General features: G+C 54.6%; 8 protein-coding genes and 1 non-coding gene across 9 annotated transcripts; 3 read left to right on the top strand and 6 right to left on the bottom strand.

Annotated features, from left to right (window-relative positions):
- Positions 1 to 1,026: 1,026 nt before the first annotated feature.
- Positions 1,027 to 1,857, bottom strand: P170DRAFT_353356 (aminoglycoside phosphotransferase family protein; the record flags this gene model as incomplete). The annotated part of the gene is made up of 1 exon (XM_024843977.1): positions 1,027 to 1,857. One exon carries the CDS (start codon positions 1,855 to 1,857, stop codon positions 1,027 to 1,029), a length of 831 nt encoding a protein of 276 aa, XP_024705604.1.
- A 400-nt stretch (positions 1,858 to 2,257) lies between these two features.
- On the bottom strand, positions 2,258 to 2,342 carry P170DRAFT_t70. The gene has a single exon. It is a non-coding gene; the product is annotated as a tRNA-His (tRNA).
- Positions 2,343 to 2,413: 71 nt separating this feature from the next.
- On the top strand, positions 2,414 to 4,401 carry P170DRAFT_405245 (uncharacterized protein). Its single transcript, XM_024846573.1, has 2 exons — positions 2,414 to 2,716; positions 2,770 to 4,401. The coding sequence occupies exons 1-2, from the start codon at positions 2,614 to 2,616 to the stop codon at positions 4,302 to 4,304; spliced, it is 1,638 nt and encodes a 545-aa protein (XP_024705603.1). The 5' UTR covers positions 2,414 to 2,613; the 3' UTR covers positions 4,305 to 4,401.
- A 194-nt stretch (positions 4,402 to 4,595) lies between these two features.
- P170DRAFT_473861 (putative haloacid dehalogenase-like hydrolase) lies at positions 4,596 to 5,621 on the bottom strand (the record flags this gene model as incomplete). The annotated part of the gene is made up of 5 exons (XM_024853084.1): positions 4,596 to 4,775; positions 4,856 to 5,018; positions 5,092 to 5,301; positions 5,395 to 5,427; positions 5,488 to 5,621. The coding sequence occupies 5 exons, from the start codon at positions 5,619 to 5,621 to the stop codon at positions 4,596 to 4,598; spliced, it is 720 nt and encodes a 239-aa protein (XP_024705602.1).
- Positions 5,622 to 6,134: 513 nt separating this feature from the next.
- On the top strand, positions 6,135 to 7,100 carry P170DRAFT_463539 (uncharacterized protein; the record flags this gene model as incomplete). The annotated part of the gene is made up of 1 exon (XM_024852176.1): positions 6,135 to 7,100. The coding sequence occupies one exon, from the start codon at positions 6,135 to 6,137 to the stop codon at positions 7,098 to 7,100; it is 966 nt and encodes a 321-aa protein (XP_024705601.1).
- Positions 7,101 to 7,254: 154 nt separating this feature from the next.
- Positions 7,255 to 8,386, bottom strand: P170DRAFT_454860 (putative metallo-beta-lactamase domain protein). Its single transcript, XM_024851481.1, has 3 exons — positions 8,246 to 8,386; positions 7,531 to 8,164; positions 7,255 to 7,473 (listed from the first exon to the last, which is right to left on the bottom strand). The coding sequence occupies exons 1-3, from the start codon at positions 8,362 to 8,364 to the stop codon at positions 7,279 to 7,281; spliced, it is 948 nt and encodes a 315-aa protein (XP_024705600.1). The 5' UTR covers positions 8,365 to 8,386; the 3' UTR covers positions 7,255 to 7,278.
- Positions 8,387 to 8,928: 542 nt separating this feature from the next.
- P170DRAFT_141331 (uncharacterized protein) lies at positions 8,929 to 13,747 on the bottom strand. The gene is made up of 2 exons (XM_024842469.1): positions 10,577 to 13,747; positions 8,929 to 10,504 (listed from the first exon to the last, which is right to left on the bottom strand). Exons 1-2 carry the CDS (start codon positions 13,598 to 13,600, stop codon positions 9,041 to 9,043), a joined length of 4,488 nt encoding a protein of 1,495 aa, XP_024705599.1. The 5' UTR covers positions 13,601 to 13,747; the 3' UTR covers positions 8,929 to 9,040.
- A 163-nt stretch (positions 13,748 to 13,910) lies between these two features.
- On the top strand, positions 13,911 to 15,030 carry P170DRAFT_435497 (uncharacterized protein). Its single transcript, XM_024848949.1, has 2 exons — positions 13,911 to 14,414; positions 14,584 to 15,030. The coding sequence occupies exons 1-2, from the start codon at positions 14,094 to 14,096 to the stop codon at positions 14,782 to 14,784; spliced, it is 522 nt and encodes a 173-aa protein (XP_024705598.1). The 5' UTR covers positions 13,911 to 14,093; the 3' UTR covers positions 14,785 to 15,030.
- A 2,374-nt stretch (positions 15,031 to 17,404) lies between these two features.
- Positions 17,405 to 19,931, bottom strand: has1 (ATP-dependent RNA helicase HAS1). The gene is made up of 5 exons (XM_024846572.1): positions 19,139 to 19,931; positions 18,987 to 19,068; positions 18,293 to 18,932; positions 17,970 to 18,230; positions 17,405 to 17,911 (listed from the first exon to the last, which is right to left on the bottom strand). Exons 1-5 carry the CDS (start codon positions 19,728 to 19,730, stop codon positions 17,663 to 17,665), a joined length of 1,824 nt encoding a protein of 607 aa, XP_024705597.1. The 5' UTR covers positions 19,731 to 19,931; the 3' UTR covers positions 17,405 to 17,662.
- Between the last annotated feature and the right edge of the window lie 166 nt (positions 19,932 to 20,097).

Genomic DNA, 20,097 nt, shown 5'->3' with positions numbered 1-20,097 from the left:
TGCGAGGATGATACTCCCGGAATACAGAATACAGAATACTACCAGGGGACGAGCCACGACACAAGACATACCGAAGACAAAAAAACACAATAAAAATTGACGACAAACGAGTTCGGCAGAGAAATAGAAGAACCGGGGTGCGTGATGGAAGAAAGCAATAGAAAAGAAGGCCGAGGTCAGATCTGTCTGCGATCCTCGTCTTCCACGTGTCTAGATATCAAGGTTATCATTTCCATTATTCTCATCTCCGCCGTGTCTTTCCGATTTTCCCGGTCTGTAGCTGTTTCGATGCAACTTATACATGTATGTACTATGTAGACATAAGTGGTACCGGCCCGGCCAGCTATGTCTAACTATGCATGCAATCCCCGCGACCCGAGCGCTCTTTGACATCCAGGAACCCGGGGTTTAGCTCCTGTTTGCTGCGTGGGGGCTGAGCTTATCGCATTAGGGTCGTTGGTTGCAGATTCAGGAGGCTAGGGCACCGGCTAGGGTGGCATGTGCCATGTGCGCGTTGGCTTCGGTGGTCTACATTCATGTGAAGGGGTCTGAGGGGCTGGTTTTTTGGTGTGGGAGTGGTTCTAGTGTAGTGTGCATGACTTTAGTTTCTATTGTTCACGGGGTAGTTTTCGTGGGTGTGTTTTTATACGCTGGTATCCGGTTATTTCATTTTGAGTGTTGAATGCAAATGGTGTTGATGTTCTGGTGGTGCTGGTTGTATATATCTGAGGCTATGGAGGAACTGTGGGGACGGTGGAAGCACTCGGCGGTGCGTGGCTTTAAACAGTCAAGTTGACTATACCTCATTTGGGTTAGGTCATTTAAGTTGCTTCGATCTATAAGAACGAAGTGTTTACAAGACCTTTATACTTCCATGGAATAGACTACAAAACAAAATAAAAAATGAAAATAAAATGAAAACTAAGAAAGTTCATCTCAAGGTAGATAAAAACAAAAGAAAAAAAAAAAAGACATCATCGATCATGCACAATCTCAAGGTCATGGCTCTCATAGGTAGTAGTCAGACTACTCCCACAAACCATACACGTCCAAGACGAAACTCTGCGCATCATCATGCGGGACAAGCTGCTCTCTTAGCAACCTCTTCCACTCCACATCCACCCCCGGAAGAGTCCACGACGCAGCAACATACTCGTACCAGAAGGGGTAAAACGCCGCGCGATCCCACCCTACGATGCCCACCAGCTGGCCATGATTGACCACAATATTCTCGACGCTGAGGTCACAATGGGTCAGCACATACGGCGCACACCTCGGGAACGACGCCTGCAACTTATCAAGCGCCTGGCCCGTGAAGGCTTTTCCGTACGTGCTGCGACACGCAAGGGTCAGCTGGAGATCATCCCACAGGGCGCGGTCCGAGGGGAACGGCCCGTGGGGGAAGGCGTCCGTGAAGAGCAGCTGCGGCACACAGGGGCCGCCGTCGACGGCCTGCATGCTGGGCGAGGCGATGGTCTGCATGCGCCGGACGACATCGGCCACCTGTGCGGCGAGCGACCGTTTCTGCCCCTCGGTCAGCCAGCCCCAGGCGTCTTTGAGCGCCGCCCCGCCCATGTGCTGCCGCAGCATGTAGTGGCGTCCTTGGTCGACCCAGTCGTGGACGATGAAGGGCGCGGGGATGTCGGGCTGGTTGGAGAGGAAGCGTAGCACTCGGGGCTCGTTGACCCAGCCCTCGTGGGGGCGCTCTTTCAGGAGCATCGACGATCCGATCCGCCAGGTGCCGGAGTTGCTGGTGCTGTGGGCGAGTCGGACGTGGCTGGAGTAGTTGCATTGGGATTGCTGCTCGTGAGTCCATCGGCAGGCGATGCAGGGGTTGTTTGAAGCGTTTTCGGCCATGGTGGAAGTATGGATACGCTGGAATGGCCAGGGTTGGAGAGCATCGAGACGAGGGAGAGGAGCTGTTATTTATGTGGAAGTGTAGTTGGCGTGTAGTGGATATTGCCATTATGATAGAGGATGGTTCAGTCAAGAAGGCTACAGATGTTCCTGAGATCTACGTGAAGTTGATCTCTCATCTCCTGTCTGGCTTAATGGACGTTTCCAGTGCGGGCGAAGAAGATCTGGGGAATCCCGGCAGTTTTATACTTGGGGGCTTTTCCCGATTGGGCATACTGGAACGGACTATACGGATGAAGGATTCAGATAACAAAAACTAAAAACCAACACCGATTGAGTAACAGGGACAGAACTTCCATTAATTAATGGGCAAAAAACAAATCAAGTTCTCAACGCCGATTGGCGCTGCTGGGAATCGAACCCAGATCGAGACGGGACTGCGGGAAAACCACAACGTCGCATGATAACCATTACACTACAGCACCTTGATTCGATGAGATTGGGCCTTTTTTACGAATATTTATTCCTTCTCTCACTGTTAAATGAAATATACTCAGCAAACAATGACAGGTCATTTTGTATTCATCGCCCTCTCTACACAGTACTTCAGAACCATCTTCACCTCTTCCAGTCATCTCCAGACATCTCGCTCGTCACTGCAAACCCGTCAAACTCGGCGTGCAACCCTATCGATAAGCGCCCGGCCCGCGTTCATCCCCGACATCCATCCCCCTCACCACCACCACCACCACCACCATGTCGGAAGACGAGGAGGCACTTCAGCCCTCCTACCGTCCTGTCAAGCCCATCCCCTTCGAACTCATCCAACACTCCGGCATCTTCCTGGAAGAGAAACTCTGTACGTCCCCTTTCCCCCTATAATCCCTACCATCACGCTAACTCCGCATCCAGACACCCAAGCTCTCGACCTCCTCCTGAGCATCCTCACCTCTGCCACCCCAGCCCCGACCCCGATCTTCGCTCCCCTCCCACAGCACCTCGCCGTGGCCGCGACCTTCCTCGTCCACCCGTCCACGACCACGCGCGCCAAAACCGCCGAAGAAGCCGAAGCCCCGAATGCCGCGCTCCGACTCCTCCGCCTCACAAATACCCTGGCGGGGCCGGTGTCCGCCAACTTCGGCCGCGCCTTCTCCTTCACGCACTTTGAGACCTCTCGGCGCGGCAGACGACGCCACGACCACGACGAGGACGACGAGATGAAGCCCCTCAACCTCGACCTGGGGCAGTCGGCGTCGGTGTGGTCGCGCGCCGAAGACTTCTGGCACGCCGTCGGCTGGGCGTTCAATTGCTCCGTGCTGCATCCCCAGCGCTGGAAGAGATGGCACACCTGGTTGGAGTTCATGTGTGAGGTGCTGGAGGATGATTGGGCGGAGCGGATGCGTCTGCACGCTGCGACGAAGGAGGAGGAGACGCCCAACCCCAAGCCCAAGGATGGACCTCAGATCCTCACCGAGAGTTTGATTGTGCGATATATCGTCGAGGGCGGCGGCGGCGTCGGGTCCAGCAAGACAAGACGCATCATGCGAGCCATCTTCGCGGACGGGAGCCCCGCCCACGTCAACGAGTTCCGAGAGGTGTTTCACAAGGAGCTGAAGCAGCCGAAGCGCGAGGCCGAGAATATCAAAAAGCGTGAAGTCGAGGTGAACATCGAGCAGGAGCAGTACGGGGACTACCTCACCAACGACAACGACGACGCCGGCTCCTCCCAGGACGAGACCGACCCGTCAGCGTCAGCGACAGGGAAAGGCAAACGTCCCCCACGACAGACGAAACGCCCTCGTCGCGGCACCCGGTCCGCAAAGGACCCCAGCGCCGACGACGACGTGCACGCCGCCCCTCTGCCCAACGGCATCGACCACCTCGGCGGCCTCCCCTCGCTGGCTCTCCGCCAACGACTCCTCCACCTCCTCTCGACCGTCTCGCAGCACCTCCCCGCATCATTCATCAACCTCGAAGGTCTCTACCACCTCTTCGTCGAGAACATCCGCCACCTGCCCCTCTCCACATTCCAAGCCCTCGTCAGCCCCTCCGTGCTCCCTTACTTCTCCGCCGCCGCAACCACCACGCTCTGCGAGTGCCTGCTATTCCGGATGCGCGAGAGCGGCGCCGCCGACTCCGACGAGGAGTACCTCAGCCAATCGAAGCTGGAGCGGTGCTTCCTGCCCTACGCGGCCAGCACGACCGGCATCGTCGACAACGCGAAGATGTCCATCGCCATCGAGGCCCTGCTGATGCTGCTGGACGACGGCGGCCTGCTGAAGGTGACGCCGGAGCTGAAGGCCGCGCTGAAGAAGGGGATCTGGGCCCGTGCCGAGAAGGCGCAGCAGAGTCGCAAGTTCGAGATCACCGAGTATCATTGGTTGTCGGAGAGTGCGGATCGGTTGAGGTTCTTGGTTGATGAGGTCTTGTCGGAGGGGTCGAGTTGATTGAGAGATTGTTGTTGTTTGTTTGTTAGTTCGGTTTTGTCAGTTGGTTTAATAGATACCCGGTTTCGTTTTCATGGATCCTTTTGTTGTTTTAGATGGATGGCTCTGGTAATATTCCATTAGGGCTGTAGATGATATTGATCTCTATGCACTCCTCTATATAGCTAGCTCTATGACAGCCTGCAATAGAGAAAGAGAAGAATTCATCTATCTAAGCGGATATACGCCAGCCAGGGAATTCACCCAGGCGTATCTTGGAGAAAAAAAAAACAGCAAAAATTATCCATCTATCTAGCCTCTCCCATGTCCAATAAACCCCTGCTCCAAAATCCCAATCAAATCATCTAACCGATCAATCCAGATATCCGTATGTTCATGATCCTTGAGATGGGCATTGAACTCGTTGGCCAGCAGCACGGTGGCCGCGCCGGCAGTGTGCCCGGCAGTCATGTCGTCGATGCTATCTCCTACCTATATTGGTATTAGCTTAACTCACAGGACTACTTTAGATGATAATTGTATCATTGACCGACTCAACCGATAAGACTCACCATGATCAAATTCTCCGCCCGATTCTCCAGCCCCCACTCCGTCGCGATATACAAGATCCCCGCGGGATCCGGCTTCGGCAGCAACCCTGGCGTTTCCCTCGTAATAATCGGCAGGAAGACATGCTCAGGGAGGAAATTCTCCAGGAGTCGCGTGACGGGTGTTCTTTTGGATATTAACATTACTCTAACCCTCTATCTCTATGCTCAAACAAGGTAAAGAACAGGGATGGACGTACTCAAAGTTCCGCGTACACAGAGCCCGCGGAATCCCCCTCTTCTGCAGATAATCCATCAGCTCGACGAGCCCGGGCTGCGGCTGCTGATGCTGCATGGCGCGGCGCTCGACGGCGCGGATCTTTTCGGCCGCGGTGGCGCGCTCGTCGGCGGTGGGGAGGCGCTGGATGTGGTGCAGGATGTCGACGGATTTGGGGATGCCGAGGGCTGCTCTGGTAGGCTTTAGTTTGCTATTTATTGTATTACATGAGGGTAGTCGGTAGATGGAGTGATTAGGATAAAAGCAGAGCAGAAGCATGACATACCGCATTTCGGCAAACATGTAATTCTGCGGAAGGCTGTGAGTGTTTGCGTTAGCCTTCCTCTTTCTCTATACACAGTAAAGAAAGAAGACAAACCATAACGTCCCATCTACGTCAAATACCATGCCCTTTAACGTCGACGCCCCCGACCCCGATTGATGCGGGTCAAGCGGTGCGAACCGTCGTTGACGGAGCGGGGAGGCTCCGGCGGAACCCGGAACCGAAGCCATGAGTCGTCGAGGAAAGAATCTTAAAGACCGGGAAAAGACCATGAACTGTGGAGTTATATTAGTGCCGAGTGGTGGCCTGGCAGGAAAGGGAAATAGATAAGATGAGGTTGGAAGAAGGAGATGATGAATGATCGACGGACTTAGAGGGGTGGATCTGCTGCGGGATGTGGATTGGCGGGTGGGTGGTGCCATCTGTGAGTATGTGCTGTAAGTGTCTAGGATGAGATGAAGGGTTTAGTACAGAGTATGAGAGAGAAGTCATGCTGTACATGTAAATGGTCTAGATGATAGTATGTGGTGTCAGTTAGGGTTCACCAGATCCCGTGCTATGCCTGTCTGTCGCTCTTTCCCTTGTATGCGTTCTCTTCTTCAACTTACCTGCCATCGACCATCAATATCTCCTTCCGTTGCCAAAATGACTCCTCCATCGTTCTATACGTTATCCCTAACCATCATCCCCATAACACTCCCTACGAAACCTAAACCAACAGCCAAAGTCCACTCCCACCCATCATGGCAACGAACAGACCCCCCGACCGTGACATCTCCTACAATCCCAACATCATATCCACCAGCCAAGTCATTGGATTAGTCTACGACCTCATCGTCCTCAAGCTTCTGCATGTCTCAACCGTCATCATACGCGTCATCAACGGGCCTCAAGCGGAATCGACGAATCCCTTGCGCTGGGCCATCTCAAGGCGGGAGCTGCTGATCACTGAGGTCCTGCTGGCGACATTCTTCAGGTACGATACGGTGATTGACGACCCGGCGGAGAGGGACCGCGTGCCTGGGACTGGGCTTGAAAACGGGGAAGCTGGAACTGGGACTGGAGCTACTGTCAGGGGTGGACCTGTGCCTGTATCCAGGGCTGTGTTGTCGCCGACGCCTCGGAATCCCGCCGATGACATAGCGCATGTGGTCCAGGAAAATGATCTGAAGCTCCAGGATTTGCAGACAGCGGAGGGAGCTGACGGGGCGAATCTGACTCCGAGTCCGTTGGTGCGTCTTACCTCGACCGGCTCGACTGCGCGAGAGTCATTGGGTTCGTCGGAGAGACTGGGAGTTGAGAACGAGCTCGAGCACGGAGTTAAAAGCCAAGTCCCAAAAGTCGAGGACAGTTCGTTCACTCGTCCGATTCTGAATCATTCCGCTTCTGCTGTGTTCGATAGAGCCACCGAGGCCACTCAGACCCGCTCGGACTATGGCGGACTCAGCCGCCATCGCACCGTCAATTGGATTGCCCAGTACCCTGTCACCGATATTGAGGCGCATCCTATCTCCCTACGACGACACCACGGCATCACCGAGTCTCAATTGGTCCAGGAGAGGAAGAGACTGAAGCTGTGGCGATCTGCAGATGACCGGTTCGCGAGTGCTGACGGATTGGAACTAGGAGCAATGGGCATGTCGGACACGCCACGGCGCGGAATGCGCATTCGCAGCGTCACTTCGGTGAGGCCGTTTTCCGAGGTGTAGACCGAACCATACTGCAGTATTCTTCGCTGTTTAGGATCCATGCTTTTGGACATCTATTTTTAGTCACCTGAATAGAGATATCTGGCAGGTTGTAAAGGCGAAAGATTTCGTTCTTCTCATGATGTCATGATCGTGTATAACATAAAAGTTCAATATGCATTAGCGTCGATTGCATGCTTCATGAACACACTTCCTGATGAACCGCATGATCCTGATATCCCATTGCCTTGACAATAATCTTAGCACTTTCCAGCACGCGCTTCTTGCTGTTGCCGTAGGTCTCCGATCCAGGGAACGCCCCGTAGGTATCGTCGAAGTCGGTATGCGCGATGGCCTTCCAGATGTTGTGCACATCATCCGGAGGGAGCGGTATCTACCAGCACCATTAGATCAACGAACAAAACAAACAATGCAGCAGGAGAAGACATACCATATTCGGAATCGACCACATAAACGAAAACGACGTCGTCCCGGGCTCCCGATCAACATGATACACCCCACTGGGCACCACAAAGATGGTATCCGCCACCATCAGCGACCGCAACGACTTCGACCACAGCACCGAGCTGCCCGGAAAGTGGCCTCTGGTTTTAATAGCCACGACATCAGCATCCTCTTTCCCTTTCTCCTCCCCACCACCCAAACCCAACCCCGAAGACTCAAGCAAAGAAGAAGTGAACGGTAACTCCACTCCCTCCCAAAAAACCTGCCCCTCCCCCCTCCTCACCACCCACTCCTTATCCTCCGTGGCAATAAACACGGGACACTTGAACCTCTCGGCCCACAGCAAATTCGTCGCAAAGTAATGCGGATGCGAGATGACGATCGCGTCGAGACCGCCGCGGTTCTCGATCTGCGCGACCGTGGCGTCGTCGAGGTACGTGAGACAGTCCCAGAGGATGTTTCTGCCCGAGGGGGTGCGGCAGAGGAGGGCGCGTTGGCCGATGGCGAGTTTCGGGACGGTGCGGATGGCGATGAGGGAGGATGGGTGTTTGGTGCTGGGGGTGAATTCGTTGGTGTATGTTTTGGAGGATTGCAGGGTGCGGAGGGTTGTCCAGGTTTGGCTTTATATACTTATGTCAGTTTGGGTTGGGTGAAAAGGAGATGAGTGAGGGTGGGGGGAGTATAGGTGCTCAGTTACTTACCCATTCGGCGGGATGTATTGGCGCGGGTCGTCGCAGATTTTACATGATGGGGGCGCGGTGGAGGTGGGGTATTGGATGCCGCAGGCGGTGCAGATGATGAGGTCTAAGGGGTCGGTCATTTTGGATGATGGTTGTTTCGATGTGATGATGGAGAGGAGAGAGAAGGGTGATGCGGTTTATATGGAAGAAGGAAAAGATTGGAGATTGACTGCGGGGAAGCCAAAAGTGGGGATGTCATCGCTTGCTACAGATTATTCATTAGACAGTAGAACGTAAGTAACCCCCAACTTTGTCATATCATAAGGATCAGTAAGATAAATCAGCATTGGCCATTATGCTCATGCTGAAAAATGTGCAGAGGAGAAGGGAATCACTATGTGGACACGTGGACATCGAATTGGATACAAGGTATGAAAATGCAAACAAACACCACAAGCTCAAGTTTACAGCCTCTGCCATCGCTAGCTGGCTCGCATTTCATCGAATAAAACAATTCTCATCAAATATGCACGACGCTGGCCATGACCTGTGGGAAGTAGAAGGTGAAAAACCAAAAGAAGCAGAATCATAAAGTCGTAAAAACAAATGAACAAATAGCGTGAGACCATTGCTGGCCATATTAATCAATAAACATGCTCGTCGTCGACCTGATCGGGACTTGCGCGATAATAGCTTTTCTTTCGCCGTCCAGGGCTGTTGGGATTGCCCGAGGTCAGAGGACGAGGTCCCGTGGGTTTACGGGTAGGAGGAGGCGTGCTGCGAGGAGAGCGCATCGCAGAGCTCTAAAAGAAAGGATTAGCGTCTGAAATGCTTCAAGCGAACCAGGACACGGCGAATGCTTACCCGAGAAGCAACGCGATCCGCGTAGGATCGGTCCTCGTCGCCACCACTGCTCTTGGGGGCTCGCTCGGGAATCAATGGCCCGTCATCTCTGATCTTCGGCGGTCTGGGTGGCCCTCCCGTCCGGGAGCTGCTCTCGGAGTACCCTGCGTCCGAAATAGGAGACAATCGACTGGCGCCGCTGTGTCGTTGGTTGTTGGTATTGACCCCCGACAGGCTGGGGTTGGACCCCCACTGGTCGACTGGGATGCCGTAGGCCTGTGCCTGGCTTTCCAGTGCGGTCTGGTATCGCCCCGTAGGGCCCTGTCTGGGTTGGGGATGCTGGAGATCGAGACTGTCTCGATGGGCCCGATACTTGGGTGCCTCGGAAAGCTGCGACGGCACCAAGGGTGACGGGGGACGGTTTTCCTGTCGCTGGTCATCTAGAGTGTAAGTGGACCGGAGTCGGTCATCTCCTTGAGGATCGTAGTAATCCCCTGTCCGGTACGGCGCATTGAGGTCGGATCCGGAGGGCGACGCCTCGAAGGACACCCGCTCTTTGCGCGACGGCTGCATGCTGTTGCGGATGTTGTCACCCATCGACGACGCCGTGGTCTTGGACCACCGGGAAATCTTGGGGAAGAACGAGGAGCTGCTGGACTTGTGCTTGCGCGCTTTATCGCTCGTTTTCGGCGTGGTTTCGTTGCTGAGTGCGCCCGAAGCCATGGGAACAGTCCGAGGGGGTGTCGAGACCGGTGCAGACCCGGCTCTTTCACGGTTGTTCGCAGTGTCCATCGAGAGATGCGGACTGAGGAACTCGCCCCGCTCGTTGACATCCAGCTCTTCTTCGTCCTCTTCGTCGGCTTCTGGAACGGTGCTCACACGGTGCTCGGGCTCCCGCCTCGTGTTGATGCCGCGCGGTTCCTGTACCGGACGAGAGAAGGTGGAAAGGTATCCGGAGTGGTTCTCGGAAGAAGTCCCGGCGTGACCTTCGGGTTCGTAGCCCTCAGGATCCACGCTGGGGGCTCGGTTGCTGCTGCGCATGAACCGATCATCTTGACCGGCACGCAGGATTTCAACCTCATCCAGAAGCTGTTCCAGCATGTCCTCGATTCGGCCAAGATCGTTGCCAGACTTGAGGCTCAGACCTTTGAGGGCACGCTTGAAAACATTCTTTCGCTTGGAGCGCATGTCTTCACCATCGTCGGCGGAGTTCTGGCGCGCCCCTCGGGGACCGCTGGGGGGAAGTGGGCGCGGTCCACCGAGAGCCCGGTATGTGCGGTCGTGCTGCCGGTCACTGGACTCCATGAGGAGATCATCCTGCTGGGAAATGAACTTTTTCATCTCTTCGAAAGAGTTGCGCATCTCGGCTGCGCTTCGGACGAGAGTCACAAGAATCTCTGTGTCCCGAGCATTGCGTTGGGCATCACGAACGGTAAGCTGATTTTCATGTTAGTAAAGTTCAAGCTTCATGAGTTGCACATAGCGATGGAAAAGAAAAAGGAAACTTACGTGGTCCATGAGAGCAACGATATCCTTGGATTGAATCCGTTCAATCCCTCGACCTGTTGCGCTATCATACAAGGGCGATCCAACTCCCTGAGAGTAGCCACTAAGCTGGCGCGGATGATCACCGGTAGGACTATCAAAAAGACCCATGCCGCCATCGAGACCGCCAAACCCTTTGGGCTCGGGAGTGTCATTGCTGGGGGAGAGAGGATTGGCAGCCGACACATAACCCTCGTCCTTGATCCCCGGGGGCGTGCCGAACAACTGCCCTCTTGAGTACGGCTGATCGTAGTAAGAAGCACCGGTGGGGTCATAGTCGTTGGTGTAGTAGTCTTGATTGTAACCCGGCTGATCCATTGGATCTAAACCAAGGCCTGCGCTGCCAGCAGCGGTGCCCGTGTTGTCAAAGAGAGGAGATTGATTGCCTCTGGACGGTGTCTGATCATACGCCGCCCAGCCGTGGCCGTGGGGGACTCCTCCAATGGGCCCTTGGATTATGGATGGATTGGTGTTGATCTCCGACTCAGAATCGGGACTGCGATCCGCCGCGAGGCTGGGGCTCCCGTGATCATACTCCTCATGAGCGAACCGAGGAGTCGGTCCCGCTTGGTCATCCAGCGACTGCGTCACGCTCTGGGGAGGGGAGGTGGCACCCATCCGTCGGGGGAAAGAGGTGGCATCCGGGCTCGAGGCATCCTGACGCTGTTTGAGAGGGCTTCCGTGTCGAGAGCCATGAGGAGTTTGGACTGTTTTCTCCATGGGTTTGGGGCTAGGACTGCGGCTGTGATCCTCGACGATCTGCCGCGAAAGATCGGTCTCGGTCTGCGAGCGGTTGGCCCCAGAGAGATTGGATTTGCCCTCCAGGATGGTAGGGTCAAGGAGGGAGGCCACTGCAGACTCCACCTGCGAGGGATGGACAAACTGAGGATTGGCCCCGATGCCTGCAACAGGGTGACCTTGCTTGACCTTTTCCATAAAGTTAACCTCACTGTCGTCGGTGTAGCCGGTCATTCTTTTGGCGTCGTCGTTGCTAGTAACCGTTTCGGCCATCGAGTTGCGATACGCATGACGATCATCGTCGTAGTGGTCATAATGATCGTCGTGGCGGTCGTCGTAGTCGTCTTCTTCTTCCTCTTGATGCCACTTCCGATTGCGCGGGGACGCCACGGGGGTCGACTCGTAGCCGAGCTCGTGATCATCATCGTCATCATGGCGATGCCGGAGGAAATCACTTTGACTTGTAAATTCTGGCCGTGTCGATCTCGCGAGATTAGTGCTTGGAGCGGAGGAAAGGGAGTCGATGGACAAACGTTGTTCCAAACCTCTTGGGTCCGCCGAGTCAGCCTGGCCACCATGGCGAGGGGAGTCCTGCTTGACGTGTGATTCACTCTGGTAGCTCGCAACGCTTTGGATCGGGCTGAGGGTGCGTCGACGGTCATTATATTCGGAATCACCGAGGTCGGAATTCACGCCAAGGAGGTTGGCCACCGCCGCGGCCGCGATGGCCCCGGCGGCAGCATCCCCGACGGGCGAGTAGCTTTGCTCGCGATCGCCGTGGTCCGAGGCGCTGTGGATGGACAGGTTGTGACTGGACATGTTGCTGTGTTTGAGCTCATAGCGCGAGTCCATGGGGTCGCGGTTTGATGAGCGGGAATGCGGTGAAGTGAGCTGTCTCGGCGATCCGCGAGACACTTCCTGGGTTGCATATCTATTGTCACTAAGTTCTGTCGGCTCGCGGGTTTGCTCCGAGACCAGCGAATCCCGTGTCATGTCGGATTCAATAGCGCTGCGGAGGGGCATAGGTGCCACGTTGTGTTTTTGGAAGACCAGCTCGGTGCCATATTTATTGTCACTGAGTTCTGTCGGCTGGCGGGTTTGCTCCGAGAGCAACGAATCTCGCGTCATTTCGGATTCGATGGCGCTGCGAAGGGGCATGGGCGCCACGTTGTGCTTTTGGAAGACCAGCTCCGTTTCATTGACACTTCCAGTTCGGCTCCGGGGACCACTCGGTCGGCGTCGTTCGTTCTTGTCGATGCTCGACCGGGAGTCGTGGTGCTTGAGAGCGGCCGCCGTCAGGGCGTTTCCCACGCGACCGGCCTTTTCGGCGTCGCGGAGACCCCTGCTCCTTTGGCGGCGCAGCTTCTCCTGTTCGGTCAGCTCGGGGCGAGATCCCCACTTGAAGTGGCTTGTATCGGTCATCTCGCTGTCTCTACTCGGCCTACGCTCCCGCTGCGACGGAACCGAGTCGCCCGAGAGAACAATGCCTTCGTCCTGGCTATCCTTGTTGAGGACCACCTTGGGCTTTCTGACGTCGGGGGCACTGGCATGTTTTGAGAGCCGTCTGCCCAGTTCGTCCCGGGACGGGGAACTGGCGGGCGAGTAAGACGCGCTGATGTCACGTTCGAATTTAGAGGTGTTGGTCATCACCTTTTGATCCTTTTTCAGCTCCTTGAGCTCCGGGAGAATCAACCGCCGGATGGCATCTTCGACGGTTTCGAGGAGTTTGGGGTTGTTAATAGAGGATTTAGAAGTGCCGGATTTGAAGGAATATTGGTCCCCGGATTTGCGATGCGAGGACAGCGCCGAAGCGCTCAGCAGGCTGGATTCGGGACTCATGTTCTCGTCGTCACCGCGGTAGGCGGCAAAACGTCGTCGAGGGGATTTGGGATCCGATTCCTGGAAATCGCCGCTGTCTCTGTTGTTATATGCGGCCCGCTGCTGCTGACCTTTGCCGGTGGTAGGGTTGTTGGTGGCGGCCTCGCGAGGGTCGTTGCTCAATTTCTCGGCAACGCGATGGGCGATGCGTTCGGTGCTTAAACTGCGACTTCTCTTGCGGTGGGGGGCTTTCAGATAGGGTTTGGAGTCGGAGCTCTGCTCTCGTTCTAAACTGGAACTGCGTTTTCGTCGGGGGCCAGAAGAGGGGGCTTCTAGCATGCTATCCGCGGGCATAGACGAGATATCAGAGGTCGGGTGGAAGTATCTGTCGCGAGAGACACTGGAGAGCTCGCTGGCCTGGTCACGATTCATGAGCTCAATTTCGACGGGGGAACTGCCAGGGGGACGCTGGTCATCGGTGGCGGATTGGGAGCTAACGCTGTACTCATCAAGGCCGTATTCTTTCGGCTGGGATTTGGATCTCGGCGGCGAGCTCAGAGAGATGCGACGCGAGTAGATGGGCTTCCGTCCGCCGGCGTGCTCGGTGATCTGAATATGGTCCTGGTGGTGGTCCTTCGACTTCCTGGACGACGAAGGCGTGACGCGGACTCGGACACTGGGACGGGAGACCAGGGAACCAGAACCCTTCCCGCCCTCGAAGTACTCGATGAGCAGGGAGGTCTGGGAATGTTGCGCCGAACGGGACAGTTTGGAGTCGTCGCCGTGGGCACGGTGCCTGCGCTGGGTTGGGATAGTAACCGGACTCCCGTCGTCGGGAATCGAAAACGACGTCTTGTCTGTGCGTCGAGATACGTCAGTTGCCAAATCAGTCCCGGTGGTACTCTCGCCAGTGGTAGTGTCGACTATGGATTCAGTGGGGGCGGGCAAGATCGGTCTGCGCGTATCGACACCCATGACGGAGGATGTGAGCGGCCCTGGTGAAGTTCACCCAGACAAGACCATAGTCTATCGGAGGATTTGTTTTTCTTGTCTCACTCCTTTCCTGCTCCTTGCTTTTCTCGGACAATATGGTTTTCGTCCGAAATTTCTTCCTCCTTCTCTTGCTCCTTGGGGAATGGACAGTGGTTGGATCTTAGGGGACAACAGGAAACAGGAAAGCGGGCAGAAGGGCAAGATCTTGAGTCTGGAAGGATCACCAGCGTCTGGAACGGAGATCTCCAGGCTGCTAACAGATAGGAAGGTCACTACCGATCGGACAATCGATATGCAGTAGTTGAAGGTTGAAATTGGCACAGACGAGGAATGTGGGGAACTCGTGGGTCGGGAGGGACGAAGGGAAATGTACGAAGAGAGAGACCGAGAGAGTGAGAGAGAAGAGAAAGATTCAAGCGTACCGTCCGACGGTGCAGGAACACCAGGGGGTTATGGGTCGACAGCACGAGGCCCGAAGACAGGAAGGAAGGTTAGACAAGTGTCGAGAGAGCGCGGTAGGCGTGGATGGGAGAAACAGCAGGACGATTTCAGCCGCCGATCGCTCACTTTTGCTTGCCTGGTACCTTACACTTGGAGGACGCGAGCAGAATGGTTGGCCGTGATAGACTGGTCGGCAGTCGTAGTCGCCTGAAGACGAGGAACAACGGAGGACGGTGAAGGAAACCAACCGGCCTGTCGGACAATTCACAAGCTCATGCCTAATAATGTTCGATGCGACACCGCCAGAGTGGGTGGGCAGAGCAAAACTCGAATCCGATCAAATCAGAGCGAGGGAGGAGGAGAAGGTGGGAAAATGGATTGGAACAAATAAAATAGAATTAAAAAAAATGGGCTGAAAATGAAATGAAAATGAAATGAAAAGAACAGAAAAAGAAAAAAAACCAGGCAGCCGATGAAAGCTTACGGCGACCGAAGAAAAAGACGAAGGCTGGAGATGGGGAACTCGAGAGTGCGCTGGTCAGTCTTAGCGGCGACAACAAACGCAGCCCCGTTGCAAAACCAGCCTTGTTCTTTTTGATCACTGATGTTGGTCCGGAGTAAGGCCGTAAGTACGTGAGAAAGAAAGATCCTAAATCCTAATAAAAATAGCCGCTGATCGCATCTTCAGGCCGATTCTCATCGTAAGGCGCCAATTCGCATCCCCCACGTCCCGCCGCCCAAAGGTTTAAACTATCCGCCAACCGTCCTGCAAGGCGCTCCCTTCTTGCCATCCATCGAGCTTCAGACGGGTCTCAAGTAGCAGGATCTAAATAGACCCCCTCCTCTCGTCCGTCCTCAATCCCTCCCCGTCAATCACCGCAAGGAGCCGCAGCCGGAGATATTTATACTGCCAATGATCCGGAAATGTGACCTGTATCCTGTCGCCGGAATTCCCACGGACTGCGCCGACTCCTCCGCCAGGAGCTCCGATGAAATCATGAAATCATGAAACACATCCGAATCAAGCGCGGTGAGCTGTCGGCGCTCTGATCCGTCAGATCGCCTACCGTCTTGTCTCCCAACAACCTGAAACTACACACTCGATTCAGAGCATCACACATCACATCCCGACCCAGACAGGGCAGGACAGACAGGACCACAGTCTGGCACCGGGCAAGGCAAGCAATCAATCATCCCAGGAACCCAAAATCCCCCCCTCACGCGGTGGATCCTCCAGATGGATCTCAGCCGACTAAGCCCAAGTTGCATTGGTCTCCCGGACGACCGATCACAACCCTTCACATCCGCATCCATTGGCTCTGCTCCTGCCAACTCATCACATCCATCCTTCCACCGGCTCGGCCACCTGCGTTGATTGGGTAGGACATGCATTTCGTCCGGTCCGGCCTGCACCGCGGAATCAAAAGAAATCATTCCCACACCGCGTACGCCCGTATGCCGGTAAGCAGGTACTGGAGGGGTTTTTCGAGGGTTCTTTTTCATTCCCTGGAAGTCTACCAGGATGAAGGAAGGAAAAGAATTTCGAACTAATTCGACTCCGGGCTAGCTCGTGTTCTTTCTGGCCCGGCTAATTCCCTATTTCAGTCCCTCCACGGCGGCAGGGTCCTCCGTTAACAGAGTGGATCCCCAGCCACCGACCAGCCACCGGTCCTTGCTCTGTGCTCGAACTGGAGATGATGCTGTGGATATGGAAGATTTATCACGGAGACTCTGGCATAACCCCCTATTCTGTCTGGATGTAGTCCCGCGGAGTAAACAAACCAACCGAATAAGCAACCTCGTTCCGTGGTACAAACCTTCCCCTTTCCCTGGTTCCTCCGACTCTTAGTAAACTCACCACCGGGAGTCTACATCCTTCTATTCAACCGAAGTCCGCCCAATGCAGGCAAATTGCAAACGCAAGAAAGGAGCCAGTTAAGGTTGAAACTCTCTGCCTGCTTCGATTTTCATAATACGCCCACTCAATCTCCGGCTCATGCACTTCCTACCTACCTGCTTGCCTGCCGTAGTCCTCCGAACCGGTTGCATGTCTCCCTATCTCCGGCCGCATGCACAAGGAGCACCTGTAGGTAGGTAGGTAGGCCTTACGTCGCAAATGAGAGCGGATCTTCCATTCTTCTACGGGGCGGACAGTCCGTAATCTGGAATCTGTAGGCAAGGTGGTTTCTTCTCCCGGTCTTCCATTGGAGTCTCAGTTGTTCGGCCGAAGTAACCTCAGAATCGGTGCCCCTCCTCGCCCCGGGCTGTCTGTGTAACTTCTCCCTCTTTTCGAGGTCCCTCGCGAGTTGGTCTAAGCGAGACTGTCTTGAGTCGAGGTCAGTTGATTGTGTTATCTCGAGGGGTTGTGTTTCAGTGATGGTCTCTGAACTGCGACCTACGTACTGTGTTATAGTACTCGACATCGGAATAGATAGAGATAGGTATACCCATAGCTACTACTTAGACAATGGATAAATAAATACCACTTAGCAAATCCTCTCAATCAAATAATCCTACGTTGCCACCGGGAGACAAGATTCTTCCTCCCTCCTTGCCTGCGCGCAAGCACGGGTGCTGTTCATCTCTCCCCTTGCGTGTTGTAATCTGCACTCTGCATGCTGCAATCTGCTTGATGGAGGGAGTTCGAGTTCCGAGAGACACCGAGTGTCACGATGAACCGGGCCTGAGCGGGGGGCGCCTTTCTTCTTTTGCTTTCACTTCTTTTCGCTCGAAGCTCTGTCTGTTCTAATGGTTGAGTGTACAGTACTTTACTTTATATATCCGTCCCCGGACGAAGGAAATGAAGTAAAAGAAACTTTTCTAAATTCTCAATGCAACATCGCATAGAGTATGCATACAGACAGGAAAAAACAAAAAGGAAGAGAGAATAGATAGTGATATCCACAAAGGCTCTGAACTCCGGAACAAAACTCAGGTAGGTCACTCAATCGAATCAGCAATCAAGCGGATGACATAAAAAAAAGAGAGAGAACACATTTCAAATGAAGCCAATATTTTCTTCTTCTAACTCTACACTTCAAGACCCCCCAGGGGAATCAATTAATCGTCCTCGTGCTTCCGCTTGAACTTCAGTCCCTTGGGTTGACTGCCGTAGTTTCGTCGGCCTTGTTGCTGCTGCTTCTTGTCGCGGCTGAGACTCGAGCCGAGTTGGATGTCGATGCGGGGCGGCGTGGAGAATCCGAAGCCCTTCGCCACCTTGACGAGGTCGATCTTGTGCACGTCGAAGACGGACCGCAGCGAATGCGAGGCGTAGGCCTGGAGGTACGAGCGGTAGCCTTCCTTGGCGGACTGGTGGGGGACTCTGTTAGCTTGTGTCTGTGGATGGTATTTGCGGTCGGAAACTCACCTTGTTGAGGTAATAGTTCTGCTCGATCAGCTTCTCCAGCTGAGACTGAACGTTGACGATCTTGTTGGCGGGGAAGTCGAATTCGACGACGGGAACGCGGGCCTCCTTGAGGTGCTTCAGGAATCCAACCTCCGACGGCTGCAAGAACATCAAGCTGCGACCCTTGCCGTCCTTACCACGGGCCGTACGACCGACACGGTGGATGTAGTCTCTGGTGTCATCCGGAGGGTCATACTGGATAATCCAGTCCACAGCGGGGATCTAGTCAACAGGTTAGCTATCTCGTGGCATATAAATGAGGAAGAAGGAGCAGTAGAACATACATCCAAACCTCTGGCCGCAACGTCAGTGCAAATAAGCGTGCCCGACTTGGCGTTGCAGAATTCGAAGAAAGTGTTGGTGCGCTTCTGCTGCTTCTGCTTTCCGTGCAGCTCAAGCACGGGTAGATCGATGTAGTTGAGGAGCTCGGCATGGTACTTGACGCAGTTGCAGCTGGAGAAGAAAACAATGATCTTCTTCTTCGCGTTGCGCTTCAGGAAGGAGAAGAGAAGCAGGAAGCGCTTGTCAGCCTCGCAGAGAACGTATCCCTGCTCCAGACCTTCCACGGTACTGTGCTCTTTGCGGTGGTCCACGTTCACGTACAAAGGACCAGGTCGGAGAGATATCCGCGCCAGATCCTCAACCTTGGTGGTCTGCGTGGCGGAGAACAGCATAGTTTGCCTGTTGTCGTTGGGCAGGATCTTGACGATCTGTCGCATTTCATCTTCGAAACCAACTTCCAGGATACGATCCGCCTCGTCGATGACCAGCGTCTTCAGGTTCTTGTAGATGAAGCCTTGGGTATTTTGCAGGTGATCAAGCAGACGTCCGGGTGTCGCAACGAGCAGGTTGACACCCTTGATGAGCTTCTCGGCCTCCGCCCTTCGGTTGGCGCCTCCAATCACAATACCATAGGTTTGGGAGCTGGGTTCAAGTCAGCCCGGAGCACAATGCGACACTGGCGAATATAGCACTTACTGGAACTGGCAGAGTTCACGAGCCACCTGGAATATTTGCAAGGCCAACTCACGTGTGGGGGAAACGATGATGACACCGGTACCTATAGGCGACAAACATATCAGCCACTGCACACAGCCCGAGAACCCATCTCACATCAAGACCCAACTTACCGTTTCTAGGCTTGAACCGCAACGAGCTCAACATCTCGATCGCAGGAATCAAGAAAGACAGAGTCTTTCCGGAACCGGTCTTCGCAGCACCGAGAACATCCCGACCAGCAAGCAACGGGGGGATCGCACGCTGCTGGATCTCAGTCATAGTCTGGAATCCCATCTCCTGGATCGCCTTCATCGTCTTGTCCGACAGATTCAATTCCGTGAATTTCTGCGGCTCGCCCTCCACCTGCGGCAGACGGACGGCCTCCGCCGAGGGAAGGTCCTCAGCGTTACCGGCGACCTCCTCCTCAGCGTCCTCGGAGTCGTTCTCCTCGTCTCCAGCGGGTGCAGCAGCCTCATCGTCCGATCCCTCGTCGCTCTGGTCCTCATCCTCGCTGGCCGGCTTCTCCACCTTCCGCTTCTTCAGCGCCTCCTTGGCAGATTCCTTCTTCTTTTTCGAGGACGTAACCTCCTTCTCGGGAGTCTCGCTCACGGTCGTCGCAGGCGTCGCGGACACATCCTCCTCGGCAGCTGCGCGCGCACTACCTCCGTGCTTTCTCTTGCGCTTCTTCGAGATCGACTTCGCGGTATCCACGGGAATCGGCATTTTCAACGGTCGAATCCGGGGGGAGGGAAAAAAGGCCGTTCAAAAAAAGTTGTCCCGGCAGGAAAAAAAAGTCTCGGTCCTGGATTAGGCTCAACAGGAATTGAAGACCAAGCAGAAATTAAAACAATTAAAAATGAAAAAGCACCTAGAATAGACTCTAGACACTAGAATTGCTTCCTGTGAAAAATGGCGAAGCACGGGCGCCTTTTCAAAGCATGGAAAAAAGTTTTCTTTATCGCCGTCGGAATTCCCATAATTTTTGGCCGATTTTGCGGGAAGAAAATATCGAACTCCACTGTCACGTGCTGATAGCCGCTGATAGGGCCGGGCGGTCAGCGAGCGTTTCTAAGGCATCACTCTTCCAGAT

Source organism: Aspergillus steynii, assembly GCF_002849105.1.
Source record: "Aspergillus steynii IBT 23096 chromosome Unknown P170scaffold_3, whole genome shotgun sequence".
Lineage (NCBI taxonomy): Eukaryota > Fungi > Ascomycota > Eurotiomycetes > Eurotiales > Aspergillaceae > Aspergillus > Aspergillus steynii.
The sequence above is the reverse complement of the archived record's forward strand: the minus strand, read 5'-3'. Positions and strand labels throughout refer to the sequence as shown.

Coding starts and splice junctions, on each gene's coding strand:
- P170DRAFT_405245 (XM_024846573.1), top strand. CDS start 2,614: ATGTCGGAAGACGAGGAGGCACTTCAGCCCTCCTACCGTCCTGTCAAG. Junction 2,717..2,769: donor CTTCCTGGAAGAGAAACTCT/GTACGTCCCCTT, acceptor CTCCGCATCCAG/ACACCCAAGCTCTCGACCTC.
- P170DRAFT_454860 (XM_024851481.1), bottom strand. CDS start 8,364: ATGACCGACCCCTTAGACCTCATCATCTGCACCGCCTGCGGCATCCAA. Junction 8,165..8,245: donor CAATACATCCCGCCGAATGG/GTAAGTAACTGA, acceptor AAGTATATAAAG/CCAAACCTGGACAACCCTCC. Junction 7,474..7,530: donor TGTGGTCGATTCCGAATATG/GTATGTCTTCTC, acceptor TGGTGCTGGTAG/ATACCGCTCCCTCCGGATGA.
- P170DRAFT_141331 (XM_024842469.1), bottom strand. CDS start 13,600: ATGAATCGTGACCAGGCCAGCGAGCTCTCCAGTGTCTCTCGCGACAGA. Junction 10,505..10,576: donor TCGTTGCTCTCATGGACCAC/GTAAGTTTCCTT, acceptor CATGAAAATCAG/CTTACCGTTCGTGATGCCCA.
- P170DRAFT_435497 (XM_024848949.1), top strand. CDS start 14,094: ATGGATTCAGTGGGGGCGGGCAAGATCGGTCTGCGCGTATCGACACCC. Junction 14,415..14,583: donor GAACGGAGATCTCCAGGCTG/CTAACAGATAGG, acceptor ATTCAAGCGTAC/CGTCCGACGGTGCAGGAACA.
- has1 (XM_024846572.1), bottom strand. CDS start 19,730: ATGCCGATTCCCGTGGATACCGCGAAGTCGATCTCGAAGAAGCGCAAG. Junction 18,933..18,986: donor CGTGAACTCTGCCAGTTCCA/GTAAGTGCTATA, acceptor ACTTGAACCCAG/CTCCCAAACCTATGGTATTG. Junction 17,912..17,969: donor AGAACTATTACCTCAACAAG/GTGAGTTTCCGA, acceptor GTCCCCCACCAG/TCCGCCAAGGAAGGCTACCG.